The sequence below is a fragment of the Nelumbo nucifera genome, chromosome 1 (assembly GCF_055504915.1).
Source record: "Nelumbo nucifera cultivar China Antique chromosome 1, China Antique-T2T, whole genome shotgun sequence".
NCBI lineage: Eukaryota > Viridiplantae > Streptophyta > Magnoliopsida > Proteales > Nelumbonaceae > Nelumbo > Nelumbo nucifera.
The window spans coordinates 169,315,413-169,340,938 of NC_142649.1; the positions used below are offsets into that span (position 1 = coordinate 169,315,413).

Here is a 25,526-nt window from a genome sequence, read left to right on the forward strand (position 1 = left end):
CCATCTATGATAAGCTTACAATACTTGTTTCCGCTCTTTACTATAATTTGAAATATTGCTGTACGAAGCCAATCTTCCTTGATTTCTTCCTTTGGGGATGCAAGAATATGCTGAACAACAACAACATAGTTGTTGTTTCCATCTAAAGCATCATCATCAGTGAAAGAACAATCCTCTTCTTCAGCTAAGTCATCACCTGGGCCATCTACCACTTCAATGCCTTCTTCATAAATGACATTAACGCTTTTGGTAGGACATTGGTAAGCCATATGGCCCTTTCCTCCACATCTAAAGCAACTAGTATCAGGCTGTTTTTTCTGACTAACACCACTAGCAACTGATTTACTCTTATAGTCAGCCCCTTGATAAGGTCTAGACCCACTGGGCTTATTAGAGCTGGCATTAGAATATGCCAGCCTAGAAGTCTTTCCCCCATCAACTTGCTTATGAGCTGCATACTCTCCGGATTGTAATACAAATTGCCTTGTATTTGTTTGCTTTAAACTCTTCTCAATTTTGACAGCAACTTGGTAGGCATCCTCCAAGTCAAAGACGCGAGTAATTACCATCTCTTTCTTGATTTTAGCCCTTAGTCCATTTTTGAATTGAGCCAACTTTTGCCTCTCACTTTCAGTAGTATCACATCTAATAGATAATTCATCAAATTTATGCATGTATTCAATTACAGATAATGTACCTTGCTTGAGGTTAGTCAATTCCTCATATAACTCATCTTGGAAGTCCATTGGGAGGCACTTGTGCCTCAAATGTTTCTTCATTTCTGACCATGTAGAAATAGGACCATCACCTTTATTCTCTAATCGTTGCTCCATGCTTCTCCACCATACTTTAGCATGACCACCAAGCTTCATACGTGCAAATCTCATCCTCCGATCATCAGTCATGTAATACCATTCAAAATATTCCTCCGGTGCAGCCAGCCAATCTGAAAAAGATTGAGGATCTAAATCTCCATTGAAATCAGAAATATCCACCTTTACCTTCTTGGTTATATCAGCTACATAACCACCATGTTCAGCTTTTTCCATCATCTCATCAAATAGATTTTTGAGTGATTCTTCTTGATCAATCCCTTGATGGGTATTTTGGGCTCAATTAGCTTGTGCAGGTTGTACCCTTGTGCAGTTTGCAGCTCTTTTCCGTCCTCTATGATTAACAGATCCTTCATCTTCACCATTATCATTTTCATGGACTGCTCCCTTGTTTCATCCTCCATCCCTTTCATTGATTAGGGGTGCTTCTTGCTGGATTTCTTCTTCTTTAGGTTCTTGAAGTTCTTTTACTTGTGCTTCAAGGGTTTCAACCCTCTTGCAAAGGGTAGAAATCAATGAATCTCTTTGTGTATTAGTCAGCCGACCCCTGTACTGCTTGCCACTATGTGTAGCCATGGTGATAACAACCTATAATCTTGGTTTTGATGCCAACTGATGTAGGACCAACTCAGTTCTAGACTTCTAGTCCTTAGAGAATGTTGAATGGTCTTCTTTCATTAGAATTTTATGGCTGTTGATGGCTGTAATGGCTTCTTAAAGGAATAAGAGAAAAAATAGGGAGAGAAAGAAGAGAGAGAAATACATGGAATCACTCACAGGGTGCCTAGAACCACCACTCTAGGGCATGGGAATTATTCACCATAGTTAGCATAGGCTAAAGAAAACTCAATATATTTCATTCCTTTGTGTAAAACGTCCGTACATATTTATAGACTCTAAACTCATAATAATCCTAGGAGTCAAACTATTACACTCATAATGATCTTAGGTAGGGGTGTAAATGGATCGAATTCGAATCGGACTAGGCAATATCCAAATTCGAATCCGATTAGAAAATTCAATATCCGAATTCGATTTGATATTCGACGGATATTGAAAATTAATATCTGAATTCGAATACGATTAAATATTCGAATATTCGATTCGATTTGAATTTGATTAATTAATTATTTTAGATAATTAATAAATATATAAAATAAATATTTTATTGATATAAAGTATATAAATTATTTATATAACTTAATTATTATATATATAAATTATACAAAATATTTTATATATTATATACAAGAATTAAATAATCGGTCGAATTCGAATATCTATCGAATCGAATCAGGTCATATCTGAATTTGAATCCGATTAACTAGTCGGTATGAATAGGATATTCGAATTCGAAATTGGATTTTCGAATACCGTTTACACCCCTAGTCTTAGGAGTCAAATTGTTAGATTCAATAATCCTAGTAGGACTATTAAAAGAGATATTGCTGAGCAGAGGTTAAAACTTGAAGATGGGAGAGTTTGTGGAGGTAGGCTGTTGGAAAAAAGCTTTGAAGATTGAAACTAAGGAGCTTCTATTTGAGGAACTGAGATTAAATGGTCAGCTGAGCTTGAAAATCAGGGAAGCAAAGAGAGGGATGGTGCTGTTAGAAGGTTTGGGGGTAATTGAAGGGTTCAAGGAGTTTGTGGAAGGTGCAAGTAACAAAGGCAAACAAAATAGTTGGAAAGAGTTTCTCTCAGAAACTGGAAGAAGGTTTGTTGCAGAGTGTAAGAGAAATTTTAAAGAAGCAGATGGTCTGTTTCCCAGAGGGAAGGAAGAGTCGGGGCTGGAAGGCAGTTCATGGGGTCTTATGTGAACTGCTGCAACGCTTGGGTGCTAAAAGAGAAGTAACAGTAAAAAGGAAGATAAGCAGTTCTACTAGTTTGGTGAGCAATAATAAGCAAGAGACTCTTATAGTGACAGCTGGGGCAGGTAAATACAGAATGGGAGTAAACATACAGAGAGGAGATTGGGAAAGTAAACTGATAGTTAAAGCTTCAGCTCACATTCTAGACTGGAGGAAAGTTGCAGATCTGTTAACAGCAAGCTTGAAGTTGAAGAGTACGTTTATTTTAACACCTTTTGAGAAAGACAAGGCTTTGCTGGACTTGCTTGAGAATAGAGTAGAAGTTGAGGCATTAAATATCCAAGCTGAACTTGGAAATTTCACATTATCAAGATGGTGTCCGAGATCAAACTCCAAAGATTTCTTTGTTGAAGATGGAGTGCTGGTGCGTCTCTTAGGCCTTCCCTTTCACTTGTGGAAGCAAGAAACTGCAGAAGCCATTGCTTTGATGTGTGGAGGATCACTAGGAGGTGCCTTTTGGGGAGACCTTTTTTCAGCTTCCATTTTATTGAATGGAGTAAAACCTGAGGAGATTCCTCGGAAGATAGAGGTGCTAGTTGAAGGACAATGTTACTCAGTGTGGCTGGCTTCATCCATTGAATCTGTGCTTTGGAAAGAGGCTTGTAGGGAGGGAGATGAGAAGGTTGAAGAAGAAGAACTGCGTGGCAAGAAAGGATTGGATGATTCAAACAAGAAAAGCACTTTCACTAAAATGGAAAAACAAATGCTAGAGAATCAAAAAGGTAGCATTCAGGGGGTGGGTTTTATGCGTGTGGAAGCAGTGAATAGTCTGGAGGGTGGCAGGTCTTTTGCACAGGTTGTAACTGGCGCCAATTTGGCTTTCTTAAACAAGGAAAAGGGGTTGGTCCAGGGAAGAACTGAACCTAGACCTGATAAAACCAAACCGAGCCTGGGGTTGGACGTGCGTGACCCTTTTAAAAGTCACGTGAAGTCGCGGTATATTAAGAATGGGCCAAAGCCAAAGCCCATGTGGAATGATATTGTTGTTAATAAAGGCCCAAATGGGTCAGCGGGCCCGACCCAGTCATTTAAAAAGGCGCGTGATCTTTTAAAGAGTCACGTGACTGGGGTTATTACCAAGGTAGACGACAGAAACCGTCTATTGTTGTCTTCCTCAAGCTCTTTGACTTCTGAGAAGTGTTCTTCCCAGGCCGCTGTTTCGAAGATGCCTTCTCAGTCGACTAGCTCTCTACAGTGGCGTCCAGTGAAAAGAGCTCAGCGATTTTCTCCTGATCGTCGTAATCCGTGCTCTGTCAAAAGCAACAATCCAGAGAAATGTAACTTGAATCTTTCGTCTGATGAGGAGGATTGCTATGTTTCGGATTCTGAAACTGAGGATACTTTGAGCCTTGGCAGCATCGACCTCTCTCAAACAAAGGACCCCTTTGAAGATGACAGTCTAAACACTGAAGTGATGTTCCTAGAGGAAGACGGTTGTGGCTCTTTGTTAGGATTTCAAGTGGCAGCTCCCGCCCCCCCGCCAGGATGTACTTCACATAAGATTTGTTTGAGTTCAACGGCTGTTACGGAAGTTGCACAGGGGACATCTACTCCAACAAACAAATCCACTTGTGGACTGCAACATGCTCAGGTTATCTATTTAGGGGATCAGAACTCATTACTGTCGTTCCACGCAGAATCACCGGTTAGGGGGCAACCCTCAAAGGTAGCTTCGGCTGCATCGGTAGACCTAGATTGGATGCCTCCGATAGCACATTCTGCTCCTGTTCCCACTCTGCCAGTTCCCTTTGAGTCAGGTATGCCTGTGGATTTGTTTTCTGGTACTAACAAGGGTCCTATGCCTGCAACAGGTACTTCGGCCTCTCAGCCAGAAGGAATGACCAATGGAGGGGAGAGTGGGAATGTGGCTAAGGGTTGTGGAAAAGAGGAGGGGGAGTCTTTATCAAAAAGGAAGCATGAAGAAGAATTAGAGAGAATATGGGAGCGGATTTGTGCTCTCTTGGAGGATTATAAAGAGAAAGAAGAGCAAATGGAGGCTACCCCTACAAAATTGGAATAGAAGGAGGAGAATAGAGAGAGCTTTAGAAGTGTTGGAGTAGATAAAAGTAGGAAAAAAAAGAAAAGATCAGAGGTGGAAAGGTTAATGTCAGATATTGAGGGTGATATCGAGTTTAATGGCCGAGGGGAGAGAAGAAAGGATCTCAAGTAAAGGGGGGTAAGGGTGTTTGGGAGGGAGTTCTACTATTTCCTAATGAAAATCGTAAGCTGGAATGTGAGGGGATTAGGAAGTGCAAGGAAGAGAAGACTAATAAAAGAGATGCTTAGAAGGGAAAGGCCTGGTGTGGTTATGCTACAAGAGACAAAATTAGAAGGGATGGATAGAAGGTGGGCTAGAAGTGTGTGGAAATCAAGAGGGATTAGTTGGGCTTCAACTCCTTCTTGGGGAGCTTCAGGGGGGATAATTACCTTATGGAAAGAAGATGTGGTAGAAGCAGTTGAGGAATTAGTAGGTAACTTCTCTGGTGTCTCTGAAATTCAAAATGGTGGAGGATGATTTTACTTGGCTGCTAACCAATGTATATGGGCCCAATAATTACAGAGAGAGGAATGAATTGTGGGAGGAGTTGTATGGCATTCAAGGGTTATGGGAAGGTCCTTGGTGCTTAGGTGGAGATTTCAGTGTTACTCGGTTCACAACAGAGTCAAATAACCCTCATCAATCCATCACTACTAGCATGAGGAAATTCAATGATTTTATTAACTTTTGTGAGCTGAAGGAGATTCCTCTTTTGCAAGCCAATTTTACCCGTTCCGACTTTCAGGAAAACCCAACATGTTCAAAGCTAGATAGATTCTTGTTCAATGAAGCCTAAGAGAATCAATGGAGGGGGTTGATGGCTAAAGGGTTACCTAGAGTTACTTCGGATCACTGCCCTATTCAGTTAGGAGAGGAACCATTAGACTCTGGACCTTGACCCTTTAGATTTGAGAATATGTGGTTGACTCACCCAGACTTTGTAAAAAATATTGAGAGATGGTGAAGTGAAGAGCTAAGGGGGGGGGGGGGGGGTGAAGTGGAAAGGAGTTAGTTTTCATAGAAAACTAAGAAACTTGAGGACAAAATTGAAAGCCAGGAACAGGGACCATTTTGGGAGGTTAGAGGATTTAAAATCTTCCTTGTTGACTCAAATTAAAGAATTGGACAAAAAGGAATCCCAAAGGACTATGAATGCACAGGAACGGGAGTTGAGATGGAATTTAAATAAGGAATTAGAAGAGGTCCTGCTACGAGAAGACGGGAACACAAAATTTTGTCATGTGATGGCCAATGGGAGGAGGAGGAAAAATTTTGTAGAACAACTTGAGATTGATGGAGAGGAAATCTCCTCTCAAGAAGAGATAGCCAGATGCTTTGTAGATCATTTTAAGTCAATTCTGAGAAGGCCTCTTGATTGTAGGGCGGAAGTGGATGGTCTAGACTGGCTACGTCTTTCTGAGAGGGAGAGGGGATGGCTGGAAAGAAATTTTGAGGAGGAAGACAAGAAGTTTTCCTAATGGATAGATCTAAGGCTCTTGGGCCAGATGGATTCACGATGGCCTTTTATCAAGATTGTTGGGACATAGTTAAAAATGATTTATTTGAGGTCCTCAGGGAGTTTGAGGATAATCATGTTGTTAGCCTTGGAGTCAATGCTACTTTTGTAGTTCTTGTTCCCAAGAAGGTTGTTGCTAAGCATCCTAAGGACTTCAAACCAATTAGCTTGGTGACTAGTGTTTACAAAATTTTGCCCTAGGTCTTATCCTTGAGGATTGAAGTGGTACTTCCCTCTCTAATTAGTCAAGCTCAAGGTGCGTTTGTACAAGGCAAACAAATAGTAGATCTGATTTTGATAGCTAATGAATGTGTGGAGGAGATGAAGAGATCAGGTAAGAAGGGCTTTGTTTGCAAATTGGATCTTGGAAAAGCCTACGATATGGTGGATTGGAGCTTCCTCTTAGAGGTGCTAAGTAAGTGTGGATTTGGGGAAAGATAGTGCAAGTGGATCAAGGGTTGTCTCACTTCTTGCCATTATTCTATCATTGTCAATGGAGTAGTTAAGGATTTCTTCCCAGCTTGTAGATGCTTAAGACAAGGTGATCCACTCTCCCCCTTTTTATTCACTCTTGTTGCTGATGTGTTAAGTAGATTGATATCAAAAGCAAACAGGGAGGAGGTTGTGAGTGGTTGGAGAATAGGAGGAATTAGTGTGTCTGTGACTCTCCTTCAGATTGCAGATGATACTATAATCTTTTGTGAAGGAAGCGATTTGAGGAAGGTTGGGAACCTTAAGAATTTAATTAATTTTTTTTGAAAAGGCCTCAAATCTAAAAATCAACTTTGAAAAAAGTTGTGTATGGGAGTCAATATGGATGCTCAAGAAATAAAGGCTATTGCAGGTTGCTTAGAGTTTTCCACCTCTTCCTGGCCCTTAACTTATCTAGGTCTTCCCCTAGGAGGTAACCCAAAGGAAAGCCGCTTTTGGATCCCTGTTGTGGAAAAGTTTGGAAAGAAGTTGGCAAGCTGGAAAAAGAATTATATCTCTGTGGGGGGTAGAGTGACTTTGATCAAATCCACACTTACTAATCTGTCGGTCTACTTTTTATCTGTCTTTAATATTCCTGCTAGGGAAGCTAAGAGGTTAGAGAAAATGACGAGTGACTTCTTGTGGGAGCCGGGGCAAGAGAAGAAGGATCATTTGGTTAGATGGGAGATAGTTAGTCGAAGGAGGAAGGAGGATTAGGAATAGGGAATATCCCTTTCAAGAATGTAGCCCTTCTAGGTAAGTGGTTGTGGAGGTGGCCTTTAGAGAGGGAGAGGTTATGGCTTGAAGTGGTGGCAAGTATCCATGGCTATTCTAGAAATGGTTGGGATGTAGGGGTATCCAGACGGGCAACTCTTGCAACACCTTGGAAGGCAATTCATGGCATCCTCCCATAGTTCCTATGCTTTGTAAGGTATGATGCTTGCTCTGGGACTCGTGTTATTTTCTAGGAAGACACTAGGGTGGGAAATTTGCCCCTTAAGGATCTGTTCCCTTCTCTCTTTTCTATTTCCCTTTATAAAAAAGAACCTGTGTATTTCTTTCTTTTGCCCCCGTATACCCCTTTGTCGACAAATTGGGACCTTGGATTCTGTAGAGGGTTGAGGGATGAGGAATCCTTATCAGTTTCTGAGCTCCTATTGTTACTTGATTCTGCTTGCTTGGACCCACTAAATCCTGATAGGAGGATTTGGACTTTGATTCCGAAAGGGTTGTTTACTTGTGCATCTTTCTTTAATTCCCTCTGCTCCAGTTCTTCTCCTCAGGCTTTCCCAGTTAAGGAAGTTTGGTCTAGGCCTATTCCCCCAAAAATTGATGTATTATGTTGGGAAGTTTACTTGGGTAAAATCAATACGTTGGATAACCTGCAAAAGAAAAGACCTTTTTTGTTTTTATCTCCTAACTGGTGTATTTTGTGCAAAGCGTAGAATGAGGATTGTTACCACTTATTGATTTCTTGTTCTTTTGCTGCAGCCATTTGGAATTGGGTATTTGATTTGTTTGAGTGTAGGTGGAACTTGCCAGTTGAGGTAAATTTGTTGTTTTCCCCTTCTACCTTTGTGTGGAAGGGAGAAATTCCAGAATTTTTCAGGAGAAGGAAAGAAGCATTCTTGAGGTCAAAGAGTGTATTGTTACAAGGACTATTTTGTGGATGAAATCCTTAAAGCTCTTTGAAGATTATTCCTTTGAGGATTTAATGAGGAATTGGTCTGCAGTTGCCCTCACTTCCTCTAGGAAGCCTAGAGTCCAAGTAACTTGGACTTCGCCGATGGAGGGTTTTATTAAGCTGAGCTTTGATGGAAGTAGTCAGGGTAACCCAGGACCGTCTGGGATTGGCGGTGTACTGAGAGATGAGAACAGCAACATCATTTCCTTTTTTTTCGGGACCGGTGGGAATAGGAGACTCTGTGAGGGCTGAACTCCTAGCTGCGGCACAGGGGGTACAGATTGCCTATCAACTCGGAGTGCAAAACTTGATAATTGAAGGAGACTCCAAGGTGGTAGTAGGATGGTTGGCTGACCTGGGTACTGTCACTTGGAACTTTAAGGATATTTTAGAAAAGGTTAAATGGCTATTGAGGGGCATGACAGTTAGAGTTCAGTGGCTGGGTAGATCGGCTAATGCCTTGGCTGATTATCTTGCTAAACTAGGGGCTACTCGGGTTTCATTGTGATTTTCTTTTTCCTTTGTTATGTTACTAAAGGGTTGATGGTTTCTTCCATCTCCCCTCTTTAAAGGGGAGGTAGCATATCGTGCCTCTCCCTAAGTTGTACTATCTTTGTCTTTGATTTAATAAATCTGAATATTACTGATAAAAAAAATAATCCTAGTAGGACTCAAACTGAGCTGTCACATCCTATTTCAATTCAAAGAAGACTTAATAACTCTAATCCTACTTATGCAATGATTCTGAAATTTTAAGCATAAACAAACTATAAATAGACAATCAAACGCTATTATTGGACCCTACAGAAAAATTATAAAATGGCAAAAATACCCTTGGTGTTCAATTCAGTCCAAATCCCAAGTACCATTACTATGTCATATCAGGACCTGTTGTACGGCCTTCTTTCTAGAATATGTTTTCAAGGGTACTGATTGATTCCTATCAATTGGCTTCAATGACTTGCTTGCCATTTTCCAAATGAGAGATGGAATAACTTTCAAGTAAATTCTGCTATTTACTACTGGGAATAACTTCTCTTAATTAAGTTTTTAACTTGGATTCTCATTTGCTGGTGGCAAAGACTACTATGCCCAGTTGACATGAATTTGCTGATTCTAACCTTTTTAAGCTGGGGGTCAGGACTAAGGCTTTAATTAGCTTTTCACGATCAGACATTTCTCTGGTGGATCATTTATGAAAACAACATAGACCCACCCTTACAATCCTCAGCCATCTAATATTTGGTTGTGCTGTAAAATAGAGTTCAAAATTTGATCAACAATGGCTTCTCATGTGTGTTATTTTCACTCTGTTATGAGATATCTCTGTTACAACTCAACTCAACTCAGCCTTAATCCCAACTATTTGGGGTTGGCTACACAAACCTTGTTCCACCATTGTGCTCTATCAAGAGCCATCAGCCATGTTTATACAACAACCCTTACAAGATATTTCTGATATGCAGTAATATTTGGAGTTAAGGCACACAGATATACGAGTGTAGCTTGCATATAACTGTATTCATATATATGGTTGACAGGCTTGGCATGCTTGTCTCAAAGCAAGTTCAAGGCTCATGGTTGCATCCAAGTTAACATGTATATGTTTATTATAGTTATGACATGCAAGTCCAATGTGCTCAACTGTAAGTATTCATCATGCAGGGTGACAACCTAGTAACAGCTGTTCTGACAGGACCTGGCATAGTCTTCCTTCAGAGTCTGCCCTTCTACCGTTTTTCTCAACGTGTTGCAAGGTTCTTTATGTGCCTTTTAACCAGTGATATAGAAAAAATTAACCAAGTCAATGGTTATGCTATATATTTTGTTTATTTTTTCTCTTCTTTTCCATTTTCTTTATGTTCCTCCCCCCTCTTTGACTAAACAACTAACAAATTGTGTTGCAGAGCGGTAACATCACCAAACATGAGGGAAAATCCAAAATTCTTCATCCAGATAGCAATTTTCTTCTTTCTAGCATATGTTATGATTGTCTCATCATTGATCTTGACAGACGTCTGAACTGTTTTTCCCGTTTTCTCTCTGTCCTTTTCCCCATTCAACGCATATTGTTTTGCATATCTCCTTAGTTGTCATGTGGCAATTTCTTTTATTTTCATACTAAAGTAGATAAACCAACTAACCATGATGATTAAAATCATCAATGGTCAGGTCTGAAGTGTTCAAATTTAGTGAAAAGTGGTTATGTTTGTACTGTAACAGCAATTTTTAGAGGAAGTAGATCTGCTATCAGCAAAACCAGTGTCATTTAACAGGCTCTGATGGATCTTGAATCGTGAAATAGAAGAACTATCTTCTGACCAGTAATTCAGACTCTCTTTTTCTTTGTATTTATTTCTTTCCTAAGAAAACATTTTATTAGGGAACTCTGAAATTGATATAGCTGATAGATTGATGCTCCTATAAAATGGTGGTAAGTGGGGAATTGGGGATATTGTTTGAAACAAAGTTTGGGGCTTTGGGCAGTAATGGAGGAGGAAAGGAATGGCATAATACTGTTTGGCTGGAGGACCACATGCCCACTGCTAAGACCCATATCACCTGGCAGCTGGCTTCCTATGACAAACAAAAAAACAGTTATATTAAGTTTGTTAACTGCAAGCTCTCCGTGGTAAGTCAGTAGACCTCAAGTGCAGGGACAGTGGTAAGAGATCATCCAGAAAAGGATTGTATGGTCGGAGTACAAATACAATTAGTGCATGAGACTCAAAAATATGGTCCGAGTAGGGTCTGGAAGGTCACTTCGAGGTCAGTTTTTTTGTCCACACCATTCCGTCCATCACTTGGAATGAAAAGCATCTATAAAGACCAAAAGCTTCCATGACAGTCATGACTTCATACCATCGATTGGCTGTCGTTCTGCAACCTTTGGCATTCAATCATGACTCACGAGTCGCGAGGCGAGAATAGCTCCTGTAGCAGCAATATTCATCAGCTGATTTCATCAAAATTACCATCCAAGTATCCAATAATAGTAATGCTCCCTGGTGAGTTTGAACTTTGAAGCGTTTTTTCCCTTTGTTTTTTTGGATTCGGGGGTTAACCGGTTAAGCTAACTCTGCACTCTCAAGTTAAAACCAGGACTTACGACTTAGAAAGTTGATGTGGACGTCGACTTTGGCTATACTTGCTACACAAGTTCAGCAACAGGGCACGCGTTGTCGTGTTGGTGGCCCAACTTGTGGCTGAAAAAGCCTCTTCTTATTGGCCACAACTTTATTTTCTTTTGACATTACAACATACAAATTACACTATACGGTACCGGGGGTGGGGGGTAAAGGGTGGGGACGGACGACAGAGCAGGGTGCGTACACTGACCACAGAGAGTCTACAGACTACAGTTAATGCGGTTTTGATCCCATGCCTCTATATTGGGAGTTTGGGACGGGTATTGAATGACCAATTCATCTACGGCGAATATTTTACCTGGTCGAAGGCCATAAATCTGATCATATGCATTTTACACTTTGATTATAAGATCTAGGGCTTTCGGGTTTAGATATAAAAAATTAAAAATCAAGACGGGGATTACTTTACATGGTCGAAGGGCATAAATCTGATCATATGCATTTAACACTTTGGTTATAAGGTTTAGGAATTTAGGGTTTAAATATAAAAATCAATGAGGTGGCCGGAACATAGTAGAACCAAAGTAAAACCCTCATCTACACAGGACACAACCTTCTGACAGTCTTTTGCCGTCAGTTTTACTATTTGGTTGGTGAAAATAGAGTTCGGCTTCTATCTGGGCAAGTTTGCACCCTTCGATCAGCCCCTTGCAACCTTGCATTGGGTCTCCCATTAAATAAATATGTACGGAGATACTTTCAACGCAAGGCTGTAAAGGCCGTTGAGGCTGTTGGAACGGGCTTTGCCCTGATTAAAGCTGGACTTGTGAAAATAACCCCTTTATGCTGCCGTGCCCTCATGTTGTGTCCCATTCCTAAAAACACTGACACTTTCTTGCTGCACAACTTGTTCATCATAGGGCTACAAATGGATCAAATCAAATTTGGATTGGAATATACATACACCTGAATTCAATTTGATGAGAACATGACATTTGAATTTGATTCGAATCATCATCATCTAAACCTTGTTCCAATTATATGGGGTCAATTACATGAATCCTGTTTCAAATTTGCATCTTCTAAACCTTGATTCCTATTTGATTGATATACAAATGTTCCTATTTGAACTCTATCAATTAAAATTAATTGATATGGAATTTGAATTTGATTCAATTTGACTGGAAAAAATAGATGATAAATGGATATGAAGTTGTGCATGTACCTGAGAGCTTTGAATGAAGATTTAAGAGAGAAGAGAGCTTTCATCATCATCATTTAAGCCTTATCCTAACTATATGGTGCCAATTACATGAATCTTGTTTTGCCGTTCCGTTTTGGTAGAGTAGAGAGCCTTGAAAATGTTTGAACTTTGAAATCATGAGGCAACAAGAACATAACAATTAAAGAAATGTTAGTTTGGAAATTTATAAATGCTTAACAAGCATAATAACAGTCAAATGAAAATCTTTTGTTGAAGATAAGATAATAGTAACATAAGGGGCAAAATGTTGGTATATGAAAGCTCAGGGAGCTAAATATTGTGTATAATTAACTACTTCCGGGTTGTATTATGTAATTTATCTTTTAGGGCCCATTTGGTCATGGGAATAGGCATGGTTTTTAAAAACGACCTGGTGATCGAACCGGTTAGGGGTCTAGTTACTGGGTCGAACGGTTTGACCGTTCGAATTGAATGTTTGGCCCGTTCTGACAAAAAAATAAAAAAAACGGTCAAAACTATTTGAATGGTTAACCACTTGGGTCAGCGGTTCACTAACCAAAATCAACGGTTTTGGGGGGGAAATCCAGTTTTTGGGGAAAACGAAACCAATCACCTGATTGGTTCTCGGTTTTTCTGGTCCGACCATCTGGTCCGATCCAGTTTTGAAAACCATGGGAATAGAGGTATAGATTTGGAATTAGAATGAGCATTCCTATTCCAACTGTTTGGTTGAATGAAATTGGAATCCCATTCTCATTCTTGATGGAATGTCATTCCCCATTTGAGGGAATGGCCATTCCCTCCCCCTTCTTTGAGAATGAATTTCCATTTTAACTCATTTCAATTCTCATTCCAAATTTTGTCTGAACCAAACAAACTATGAAAATAGGCCATTTTAATTCCAATTCTGAAAAAATTTAATTTTGATTTCGATTCTGATTTCGACTTCAAACCAAACGAATCCTACTTTTTATTGTTCGTTTTCATCTGCTGGGTTGGATCCTCTGAAATGGTCCTATTTGTGATGTGAACCATCCCGGTTGGGTATTATTTAGAATCCTAACTTTTTCTGCAAGGCCCAAGCTCTAGTGCTTTACGGTTGATGTATTCTAATTTTGGTAAGCTCGGCAGGTCAGAAATCCCAAGGCCAATTTGGTACATGGTGCAGGCCAGTTTGGCACCTGAGTTAGGACCACTTCAAGACGTCTACAGTTCCACTCGCAAAACTGCGACAGTCATGATTCACCACACAAACACAATTCCCTGTACCTGAGACCACGTATCGAGATTACGTGGTTTGAGAAAACCTCTTGGTCATTCAATGCACTTTTTTTTTTGGAAAGTCCACGCGTGCCGCGTGGTTTCTAGCTCTCACGTCAAACAGACGGTTGAACCCGGTCGGAACCGGGTCCAATACCAACTTTCTAGTGAGGATTCAATCGGGGTTTAACCACAGTTATCGGTTGTTTTATATACGAAAGGCTCCCTTTGGTTTGGCAGAAAGGCGAAACCGTAACCCTTGGTGCTCTGCGTTTCCGTCCCATTCTGTTCTGCAACAACACGCGATTCCCTCTCCGAGGAAAACCTAACCCTTGTTCTTCATCTTATCTTCTCTCGCGGTTCTTCTAGGGCTTGGAATCCTGAACCGTTTTTTATTATCTTAATGGAAAATTAAATTCTTTGCACGTTGGGTTTTGACCATTCGGATACCTGAGATATTATTTTGTTTATGTGGATTTGTAATGGGGTTCTGCGGTCGCCTAATCAGGTTGTGTTCGTTGTTCCGGGCCATGGATCTAATTTCGAGGCTGAATTCATTCGTCAAGATCGGTTCGTGAAGATTGCGGCCATGGCGATCTTTTGAATCTCCAGACTTTGGATGTCCAATTACAGCTTCGTCTGGCTCCCCTTTCTCTGAAACGAAGGGTTTTTTGTTTCATTCATTTGGATCTGCTTGAAAGTATTGGACTCGCGACGATCAGTTGAGTTTGGGTGCGGCGGAGAATCTACCAACTTTTCGTTAGAGGCTTCGTCCGATCTTCAAGATTTGAAGAATTCTTTTGGTAGAACAGCATCAGAGGGATTCGAGTAGAAAGTTTCTAATTTTCACAAATTCGAGTTCTTGGAGGACGAACCTTCCACTTTGAATAGATCTTGTGTGTTCGTGCGATCGTTGTTTGTCTTATAGAAGACAACCGGAAGGAGATAATTACTTGTACTCATTATCTGTTTTTATTTTTTGAGTTTAAGATCAGGCCTTTTTTATTTTACGGCCTTTGAATTTCTTCCCCTCCTCTTTGGCCAATTTCTTTTTCTCGATTTCTCTTACGTTTATAGAAGAGTGAAAAGAAAAGGAATATGGCTGTGTATTATAAGTTTAAAAGTGCAAAAGATTACGACTCTATTCCTATCGACGGTCATTTCATATCAGTTGCGAATTTGAAAGAAAAAATATTTGAATCCAAGCATTTGGGCAGGGGCACTGATTTTGACCTCATGGTCTCCAACGCTCAAACCAATGAAGGTTGGTTCTTTCAGATTTTTTGATTGATTCATATATTCATTTTGCGTGTAGTGAAAACAATTTGTTAAGTCATGGGGTTTATTAGTTGTATCTTTTTAGGCTTGGATCCAGGTAGATCAATTCTCATGCTCTTTTACTGGTTGGTGTTTCGGTAGCATTGGGGTAGTTTGTGTTTGGGAGTTCTTGGATGCAAGTGCCAAGACGTTAGAACTTAGAAGGGTTGGGATGATGAATTTAAAAGGAACTAAGTTTGAGGGCCGAATTGGCTGGATCTTTTTTGAGGACGGATGTCAAATGTGGGATCAATTTATTATTACGATCCATATCTTGAGTTATTGCTATTTCTAGGTCCCACTCTGGGTTCCAAGGATTGCGTTTCACTTGTTCTATGTATGGTTACATGGGCTGGGTTGATCTCTCTGCAGTGTTTTATAGATGTTTCATTCTTTGCTTTGCGATTTCAGACTACCTTGATGAAGACATGTTGATACCCAAAAATACCTCTGTTTTAGTACGTCGAGTACCTGGACGGCCGCGCATGCCCATTGTTCCTGAGCAGGATGAGTACAGCCTCACACCTTCAATCTTTGATCATTTCGTTCTTTGTTTGCTGTTTTTTTTTTTTAATTTTTAATTTTTGTAGTTTTTATAACGTATTGTCTTTCAATGTTTCTTAGTTTTGTATGGGTTAAATGATTAAATCAATCCCCTTTGTTTTAGTGGTGCCTTTTTGTGCTTTTAGTTGTAAACCATTCTGTGCTAGTGTCAATATCTTCTTCATTGCTAGTTGTTGTGAGGAAAGTTCTAGGTTCTGTTTGAGATAGGCTATCTGTCTGTTCTGCTGCAGGCAGAAAGTAGTAGAGAATAAGGTAGAGGATGCTCCACCAGCAAACAGTAGCTTCCCTATTGCAGATTCACCTGCTTTGAGATTTGTAAGCATTATCATCATTTTACTTTGATGTGGTTTGGTTCTTGCATGGTTTCATTGTCTAGTCTTGATTCATTCTTGTAATACTTATTTGGACTTTACAGCCTGAGGAGTCGGAATGGGATGAATTTGGTAATGATTTGTATGCCATTCCTGAAGTGCCACCAGTTCAATCGAGCAATCTGGTGCAGGATGCTCCTGCTCCCAATAAAGTTGATGAGGATAGCAAGATCAAAGCTTTAATTGACACGCCAGCCTTGGACTGGCAGCGGTGAGACCCTTTCCCTTGTCATATGTTGCTTTATATGATAATATGGTACCACTTGTCCATGCACTGTGTTTTCTTTTTTCACTAATGTAATCCTTTTGAAATTCTAAATTTGATTGCAGGCAAACCCAAGAGGGTTTTGGCCCTGGTAGAGGATTTGGGAGGGGTATGGGTGGACGAATGATGGGTGGCCGGGGTTTTGGTAATTCTTCTGTCTATTTTTGTTAGAGTTCATTGAATTTCATAAGAATTATGTCAATTATTGCTGGTGAGCTTGATAGCTTGCTTTTTGCAAGGTCGTGGTGGGTTGGAGCGAAAGACACCTCCTGCTGGTTATATCTGTCACAGATGCAAGGTGCCGGGTAAGTTGACATTCTTGTAGTGATGCATGGATTCTCCTAAATGGATGAAGCATCTGTATCAGATACACATTTGACTCTGACACTGCATGGATTCTTGAGGGACACTTCTATTTGACATTTTTTTCTATCATTGCTTGTTTGATACAAATTATACATTGATTGCCATTTTTCCTAGAAGATGTAAATAACAAAGATAATCTTTCAAAATTTTTTTCAATAGGTTTATAATGTTAAAATTCAACAAAGTATGGAGTATTTAATAATGTATTTGTTTACAGAGTGTTTGTTAGTTATTGCTTTATTTTGTCTTGCAATACTGCATTCTTGATGGTTCACCATGCTATGTTTTTTTTCTTTTTTTTTTTTTTGTATTGCGATCATATTTGCATATCATTACAGGTCTGTATACTCATCATTGTTGACCATGCTAATTATTTTTTGTGTGTTTGTTCTTTCTACTGCTACTGCTGCTATGACTACTACAATGGTCAAGTGAACTCATTGTTTGATCTGATACCATCCAGGTCATTTTATTCAGCACTGCCCTACAAATGGTGATCCTAATTATGATATTAAAAGAGTAAAACCTCCAACTGGTATTCCAAAATCAATGTTAATGGCAACCCCAGAGGGTTCTTATGCATTGCCAAGTGGTGCAGTTGCTGTTTTGAAGCCAAATGAGTAAGCTATCTATTCAACTTATTAATCTTGTACCTTTCTGTTATAGTAAAGCTCTGTTATAGGCTCGATGGTTACCTACAACCTTTTGAATTCAAAACAGGGCTGCATTTGAGAAGGAAATTGAAGGGTTACCCACCACTCGACCAATCAGTGATCTTCCACCAGATCTCCGCTGCCCATTATGCAAGGAAGTAATGAAAGATGCTGTACTAACAAGCAAGTGCTGTTTTAAGAGTTTTTGTGATAAATGTGAGGATTCTGGTCCATCTCACTTACCTCCCTTCCATTCTTCCCTTTTATATTTTTTATAGGGATTGCTGGCTATGTTGTATGTATTAATTTGTTCATAAGATATCAAGAAACTGGATGCATCTGCAACTGTTTATTAGTAATTAAGGATCTGGCCACTTCAAACTAGCATTATCTTGATCCTTTATTTTGTTTCATACCTCAAATGGTCATCATATAACTATTTGATGATTGTATTTGTAACTAATAACGTTTATCTTGCTCTTCAATGTGGGAAAGATAGTCTTGATTATCATTGTTACTGTTCTTTTAATTTGTCTAAAATTTATGTCTAGAGATTCTAAAATATGCCAACTCTTATTAAAAATAGGCATCAGGGACCACATTATTTCGAAGCCAATGTGTGTTTGTGGGGCCACCAACATACTTGCAGATGATCTTCTGCCTAATAAGACACTTAGGGACACTATCAACCGCATTTTGGAGTCGAATAACAGTAGCACAGAAAATGCAGGAAGCATGTTGCAAGTTCAAGGTTTGCTTTTAATAATGTTTCTCTTTTTGGTTCAACTGTCTTCAAATTTTGTGTATCATACCCACTGGGTTTCTTCAGATATGGAGTCTGCTCGCATCCCACAACCAAAAGCCCCATCACCCACTCTTTCTGCGACTTCCAAGGGAGTGAACATTCCACCACCACAAAAATATGACACTCCAGATACCAAGGAGATAGAAAATGAAGGAAAAGCAGTTGTTAATGTTCCACAACAGTCCATAGAGAAAGGAAAGACTGTAAAAACTGTTGATGTATCAGAAGCCACACATGAGTCAATAAGTATGAAGGAACCAACATCTCAGGGAAGTGCTCCACTTGTTGAGGAGGAAGTTCAACAGAAGATGCCTACTGGTGAGCCAGGTAAAAACTGTCTTCTTTTGTAAGTCATATTTACTTGTCCTGGGGCCCTTGGACAATGAACAGTTCTACTTTTTCTGTTCTTAAGTCTCACAATTTGTAGATGCTTAGGCCGTGAAGACTTTTTCACCCTTTCATTTCTTCTGATTGTAATCTGTTTGTCTTATATGGTGTCTTGTGAGTGGGCTTTTTTCCCTAATTCATTTAAGAGATGTCCTACTTGCCAATATTTGCAGGAACTAGTGCTAACAACAGGAAGTCCGTAAGGTTATAATTTTTGAATTTAGGTAAAGGATCATTTACATATTGACATTTTATTTTCTGGGTTTTCAGGAAAGAAAAAGAAGAAGAAGAAAGTCCGTTTACCTCTAAATGGTTAGTGCTTTGTACCCCATATCTCTTCCTGATCTTGTTTTGTATAAATCTTTTTCCAGTGTCCTTGCTTCTTGGGTATTGACCATGAAACATAGAAAAAATCTTGAGCAAATATTTTAATGTGTGGTCAATGAAGAAAATAAAAAAAAGAAATTCTTTTGATGGTAAAGGGAAATTTTTTATTAAAAGAAAAAAGGGGGTATTACAAGCAAGAAAAAGGCTATTACAAGAATATGGAAAACGTGCGCATGCAGTGAGCATAAATTTGAATTTCCAGGAATGTTTAGTTCTCGTTTTTTACTTGTTCTGTATGTGCGCGTTTGTGCTCTTGCACAGGAATTTTAATATCTTCACTAGTCATACTTTTCCTTGTTTGCTTTTCTTGGTTACTAAGTTTTATTAATTGTTAGTAATTTGTGTTGCAGCTGCAGACATGCAGTGGAGAGCCTCTCAGGATCTTGCAGCTGAAAGCTATATGATGCCTCTTGGACCTTCAACCTATAACCCATATTGGACTGGTCTACCTCTTGGGATGGATGGATATGTGGCTCCTTATGCTAGTACTATGCCATATATGGGCTACACCCCTGGTCCATTTGATGTTCCCTTTGGAGGAATGCTGCCACAAGATCCATTTCTAGGAGGACAGGGATATATGTTGCCTGTTGTACCACCTCAGAGGTATTTTAATGAAAGATATGTTGTGCTTCTTCCTGTGATTTTCTTTTTTGTTTTGTTGGGATGGGTGTTGGGGTTGTTGAGTTAATATTTGGCTTGCAAATGGGTTGCCAAAAGTCTAATTGGTTTGTGAAACTCGAAAATTTTCAGGGACCTCGCAGAATTTGCTATGGGCTCAACTCCTGCACCCCCAGTCATGAGCAGAGAGGAATTTGAGGCTCGGAAGGCTGACCTAAGGAGAAAGCGTGAAATTGAACGACGTGGTGAAAGGTAAGTTATCATTCTCGCTAATGCCTTTTCGTGCAACAGCTCTAATGCAATCCCGTGTGATCAAGATTCCTTGGAATTTCTTAGACCATTTCTCTTTTCATAATGCTCTGTGCCTTTTCCTGCAACTCCCCTAAGCTTTTTCAGTTAATCACATTGGAGATGTATGTTGTCTTGGTTATTTTGTGTGATTCTGAAATGACATGAGACTCTTTGGTCCCCATGATTTATTTGTATGTGGAAGACCGAGAGCAAGAGGTTCTTTTAATGTGTATTTCCAACTCTCTGGTGTTTTTTCTATCAATTTTCTTTGGTGGTTGGTGGATGTGGAAGTAAATTGCAATTGCATCTAGAAGGGTTTCTTGTGTTCCACATCAAATTTCATTCTTTGCAGCATGGAAAAATCCACTCCTAAGCACCGAAAGTGTGGGTGTTCATGTATAAAGGAAGTTGTGTTTGATTCTTTCTGGTAAAAATTGGAGAAGATGAAATTACTGATAAGGTCCCTTTTATCCGAACCATGCCTCATTTGGTGGGAGCTAATTGATTAAACAGTATGGAAATTGATAATGTTGTCAAATTCTGTTCTTCGCTACCTTTTTTATCCATTGTTGCTTGTGATTTTCTGGTTGTTGGCTGCTTGCTTAGGTGTTGTAATTGACCTGTTAATATGATGTTTAATGTTTTTCTTTATCTGAGTTTGAAGCTTCTTTTTTTCTTGTGAAGCAGGGAGTGTTCCAAGGAACGTGAAGTTGGTAGAGAAGTGAGCAACAGTGGTGATGTTTCTTCAATGAAACCCAAACCTGTATGTCTTTTTTGTCGTCTAAATTTGCCTTGCATTTATGGTTCTGTACTGGTTGATATCATTCATGTTTACAGAAAGGTTGGCAAGAAAACGCAATTGTTCTTTTTTCTTTTTCATCATTGGAAAAAAGAAAAAGGCGTTTTGTTGCTGGTGCTGTGATTTGCCAATCTTTTCAAATCAAAACATCCTAAAAGATGAAACCACCGGATTACAAAATTCCATTGGGTATAAATCTTTAGGTTGATTAGTGGTATAGCATTATGTAGGCAAATGGTTGGCTATAGTTAACAAGAACTACGCGGTGTAGATTCATCTAAATGTTTTCAATGAGCAGTTCTAGCAGCAGGGGTTTCTTTATGTATTAACCTTTTGACTTCTACGTACTAATGGAATGGTGGGACCTGTGTTCATGGGTCCAACCATGCCTGAGGTGTGAAGTCTGGTTTGATGCTCTGCTAACATTGCTCAATGCTCAGGAGAGTTGATGGTCCAAAATTCTTGATATTTTGTTGAGTTGGACCATAGAGAATCTGCCATAAGTAAAACCTAAATGGGGTGTATGGGGTCATCTGTTGTATTTTTCAGGATTTTATAAGATTATGGTCAGAAGTGGCTTTCAGATTTTGAGTCCATAGTCCTCACTTCAAAAGGTCTGTGGTGGGGCTATAAAAGATTGCATCCGTTCCCAAAATCAAAACCTGCCACTAACCAACTTCAACTCTAGTCATCCTCGAGGTTTTATGTTCACATTGCCCTTCCTATGTTTGTTCACTTTTCCAGTTCCACATCTTTGTTGTATTCTACCGTGTGGAAGTGGAACATTACATTTGTTGGTGTGGTGGGCATCTATATCTTGTTGAATGAATAATAAGGTGTATTTGTTTCAACACAAAATGGACAAAAAAACCGGGCTGAGAAATTTCAGCTGTATTTTGAGCTCTTACAATGAAAATTTTGTTTTCCTCGTCATTTAAAATAAAATAAATTAGAAGGGGCTGTAAACAACCTTTTCATTGCAAGGAGATGGAAATAAATCCATTTTATGTTAACATAGATTCATTGTGGAGAAATAAACGTATTGTAAAATAAGCACTTGTTTCGAATTGGGCATTTGGTAGTCTTTTTCTCCAATAAGCACTTAAATAAGCACGTGTGATTATTTGGTCATTCATTTTCTTTCAAATTTTCAAAATATGAAGGTATTTTTACTAAATTATTTTTATGAAAGCATTTTAACGAAAACACTTTTATAAAAGTAATTTTATGAAAAACACTTTTATGAAAATATTTTTATGAAATCACTTTTATAAGAGTATTTTTATTAAAGTGTTTTTATAAAAGTATTTTTATTATGAAAGTATTTTAATAAAAATATTTTTATAAAACTACTCTTATAAAAGTATTTTATGAAAGCACTTCAATAAAAGTATTTTTATTAAAGCATTTTTATGAAAGTACTTTTATAAAAGCATTTTAATAAACTAATTTTTATAAAATACTTTTATAAACAACTTTTATGGATAAAAGTATTTCTCTAAAAGTACTTTTATAAGAGTATTTTTACGAAAGCATTTTTATAAAAGTGTTTTTATGAAAATATTTTTATAGAAGTACTTTTATAAAATTCAACTAGGGATAATTTTATAAGTGGTATTTGAAAATTCAATTAGGGATACTTTTGAAAAAGAAAATGAACAAGTGTTTATTGTATAAGCACTTAAAAAATTGGAAATTTGGGCTTAAAAAATAATTACTTATTTTTAAAATCGGCACTTATTTTGGATTTATTTTCCAAACACCAATAAGTGTTTAATGGTGTGGTTTCCACCAAATAAGTATTTATTTTTAAGCATTTCCAAACATGGCCTTAGTACAACTTATTGGGTCATGTAAGAGTGATTAGTGGGGTCTGAATTCGCGCTTTGGTACTTACCTAATTCGTCCATTTTTACATGGTACTTATCCCCGGACTCACGAATCCTGAAACTGAAGGGAAGGGGCAAAGAGGTGAAAGGTTTTTACACCTTCAATCTTGATCGCACACGTTATGTGGTCAAAATGCAGCATTATGTCTTTCTATGCCTTTCACCAGTTATTTTTGGCTTAGAATTGTGAAAAGGAGGGGCTTTGGCAACTTTGGCTTTACATTAGGCGGGCATCCGTGCTGGGTGGTGGCCCTTAGTGTTGTGGCTTTGCTTAATTGCCAATTGCTACTGCCTACTGGTTATCCCATCTCTTCAATGCACCCATTTGGGTGGTTGTCCAAACCTGAGTGGCGTTTGCGTTATTAGTGTAGCATTAAAATTATTATTAGTAATAAAAGGTTATGCCCAGTATTGTTGGGATGAAAATGATGCAAAAAATTTGTTCCTCAGTTCAAAAAACTTTGACTGAAATTTCTCGGTGAAAAATTTGTTTCTGTTTTGATTTTGTTTTTGATTAATTTTAAAGTAAATGGTAAAAGTGGTTTTCATTTTCTAATGGGTCAAAAGTTTTTCTCAAATTTTACGTTAGGATGAAAATACTGGGAAATAAAGGGATGGGGTAGGTCAAAAATTAACTCGTGGTTCGCTATGGTCGTCTCGTTGTCATTAGTTGAGAGGTTTGTTCTAAATATATATTTTTTTCTTTGACTTGCTACAGAAGTTGACTTCTCAATCGCTGAGCCCGGACCGGGATCGCCATCACCACTACCAACACCGCCGATCGGAGAAGGCGTCAAGTCCGGAACGTTCCTCACGGGAGATCGAGTCAGCTCGATTGGGGAAGAGGAGTCGAGCTGATGATTATCACCACCACCGTCATCATCACGATGAAGCCACTCCAGCGGCAGTTACAACCGAATCGGTCAAGGCGGCAGCCGCGGGGGCGGACAGGAAACAGAAAGGCAGCGTCTTCTCCCGTATCAGCTTCCCTGATGAGGGAGGAAGTAAGAAGAGGAAATTGTCGTCTTCTACGACGGAGAAAAGCGAAAATCTCTCCAACGGGTACAAGGACTATGAGCCTCCTGCTTCCTCCACTCATCACAGGTCCTCGTCGAATGGCTACCGTGATGACTGGAAACCACCGGTCAAGGCAACTTCTGTATCAAGTGTGGGAGGGGCTCGAAGAAGCAGCAGCGTAATCGATCACGACTCCAGTGACGAAGACCGGCACTTCAAGAGAAAACCTTCACGATACGAGCCGCCACCGCCACCCCCTTCGGACGAGTGGGAAGAGGAAATCCGACCTTCGAGGAGCTCAAGAGATCGGGATCGTGGGAAAGACCATGACCGGGAGTACGAACGAGAACGCGGCTACAGCAAGCACAGTAGATAGATTGACGGTTGACGGCAAGGAATGCACTGCACTGTCCGCCATCAGTTCTGTCATCTCCTCTCGAAAATTCCATAAACGATACCCAAATGTGGCGGAGTGGAAATGTGGGGGAGAAGATAAGAAAGTCTCTCTCTCTCTCTCTCTGTGTGTGTAAATGATTTGTAATAATCTTGATAGACGGAAGATGCAGAACGCTTCCTTCCTGTCGCTGTTACTTATCTCAATGATAATAGTACAATCTTTCCCAAAATGTTGTGTCTCGATATAGGCAGTCATGAATCCTGATTGGGTTTGGGTGAGAATCAAAATGGATAAATAGCAAAGGGAAGCCTGTAATGTAAGTGGTTTTGGGGCTGAAATTAAAACTAAAGTGAATTCCGCGGTCTAAACTCTAAATTTAAGTAATCTTTTTCCAACTTCATAATTTATTTACCAAAAAAATTATTTAAGTAATCTGCTTCATATTGAAGAACATACAATAAAAATAGAGCTTAAAACTTCACTTTGGGAACACGATGAATAAACATCTTGACGCAGCAGCATTCATTCAAGGGAATATTTCCAATTAGTACCCTGTATTTTGGGTTAGTGTCATTTTGGTCATTAATTTTAAAATATGACAACTCAGTATTTAAATTTTCAAAATGTGATAATTTAGTTAAGTGGCATTTGAAAAAGATACAAATGCCCTTGTGTATTCTAATTTTCTTTATCAATTATCTAAACATTTAACAAAAAATTAAGTTTCAAATCCTTGCCTTTTCTATTTAAGAAAGTTGAGGTCACCAGAATGTCTATTTACACGTGATCCCAATTTTTTGGATGAAAGAAGCAAGGATTTGTCAACGTTTAGGTGGTTGATAAAGAAAATTAAATGACACTTAGAGGGCATTTATATTTTTTTAAATGTTATTTAACGATAAATTAACATCTGATTAACAGTAGATACTGGATTGCCACACTTCGAAAATTTGGGTGATGAATTAACATCTGATTAAAGTTTGAAAACCAAAATGACACTAGACCCAAATTAGAGGATACTAATGGAGAATTTTTCCTTCCTTTTCAAAGTGTAGCAGACGTCGCGCTCTGTTCAGAGTATTGAAGTAATTATAAACAAAAAGGATGCTCAGCTGATCGAAACCATGACCGTCCCTAGCACTGTCATCCAAATCATGGTAGTCGGTGGAATCAACCGTGTAACATCACCGCAAATTCGCGACCGGTATTTCCAATGCTACTATGCTAGGGGTGATTTCTCATTCTTGGTTTCTTGCTAGCTCTTGCATTGAGAGGAGTACTCAAAAAGGAAAAGGTAAAAAGCGAGGCCTGTAATGCTGAATAACAGAAATATGGGAACTCTAGAGAGATCCCATAGAGCGGGAATGGATAAATTTGCAGACACCAGAATGTAGAATTCGTTGTAAAAAGATT

General features: G+C 39.1%; 2 protein-coding genes across 8 annotated transcripts in view; both read left to right on the forward strand.

Annotated features, from left to right (window-relative positions):
- Positions 1-10,738, forward strand: part of LOC104596547 (uncharacterized) — a 29,216-nt gene extending 18,478 nt beyond the window's left edge. For all 4 annotated transcript variants that reach the window (XM_088895174.1, XM_088895175.1, XM_010257759.3 and 1 more), the window contains 2 exons: positions 10,076-10,167; positions 10,318-10,738. In XM_088895174.1, coding sequence (XP_088751300.1) covers positions 10,076-10,167; positions 10,318-10,432 — 207 coding nt within the window. In that variant the 3' untranslated portion in view covers positions 10,433-10,738. The remainder of the gene's footprint in view (positions 1-10,075; positions 10,168-10,317) is intronic.
- Positions 10,739-14,204: 3,466 nt separating this feature from the next.
- LOC104596546 (E3 ubiquitin ligase PARAQUAT TOLERANCE 3-like) lies at positions 14,205-24,342 on the forward strand. Of its 4 annotated transcripts, none has more exons than XM_010257753.3 (15): positions 14,205-15,248; positions 15,713-15,812; positions 16,096-16,180; positions 16,281-16,447; positions 16,567-16,646; positions 16,726-16,806; positions 17,331-17,487; positions 17,588-17,736; positions 18,107-18,271; positions 18,350-18,652; positions 18,983-19,024; positions 19,450-19,705; positions 19,853-19,972; positions 20,696-20,774; positions 23,418-24,342. In XM_010257753.3, exons 1-15 carry the CDS (start codon positions 15,083-15,085, stop codon positions 24,090-24,092), a joined length of 2,625 nt encoding a protein of 874 aa, XP_010256055.1. In that variant the 5' UTR covers positions 14,205-15,082; the 3' UTR covers positions 24,093-24,342. The 4 variants fall into 4 exon arrangements, with proteins under 4 accessions (XP_010256055.1, XP_010256056.1, XP_010256057.1 ...); XM_010257754.3 differs by having other exon boundaries at positions 20,699-20,774; XM_010257755.3 differs by having other exon boundaries at positions 16,741-16,806.
- Positions 24,343-25,526: the final 1,184 nt, after the last annotated feature.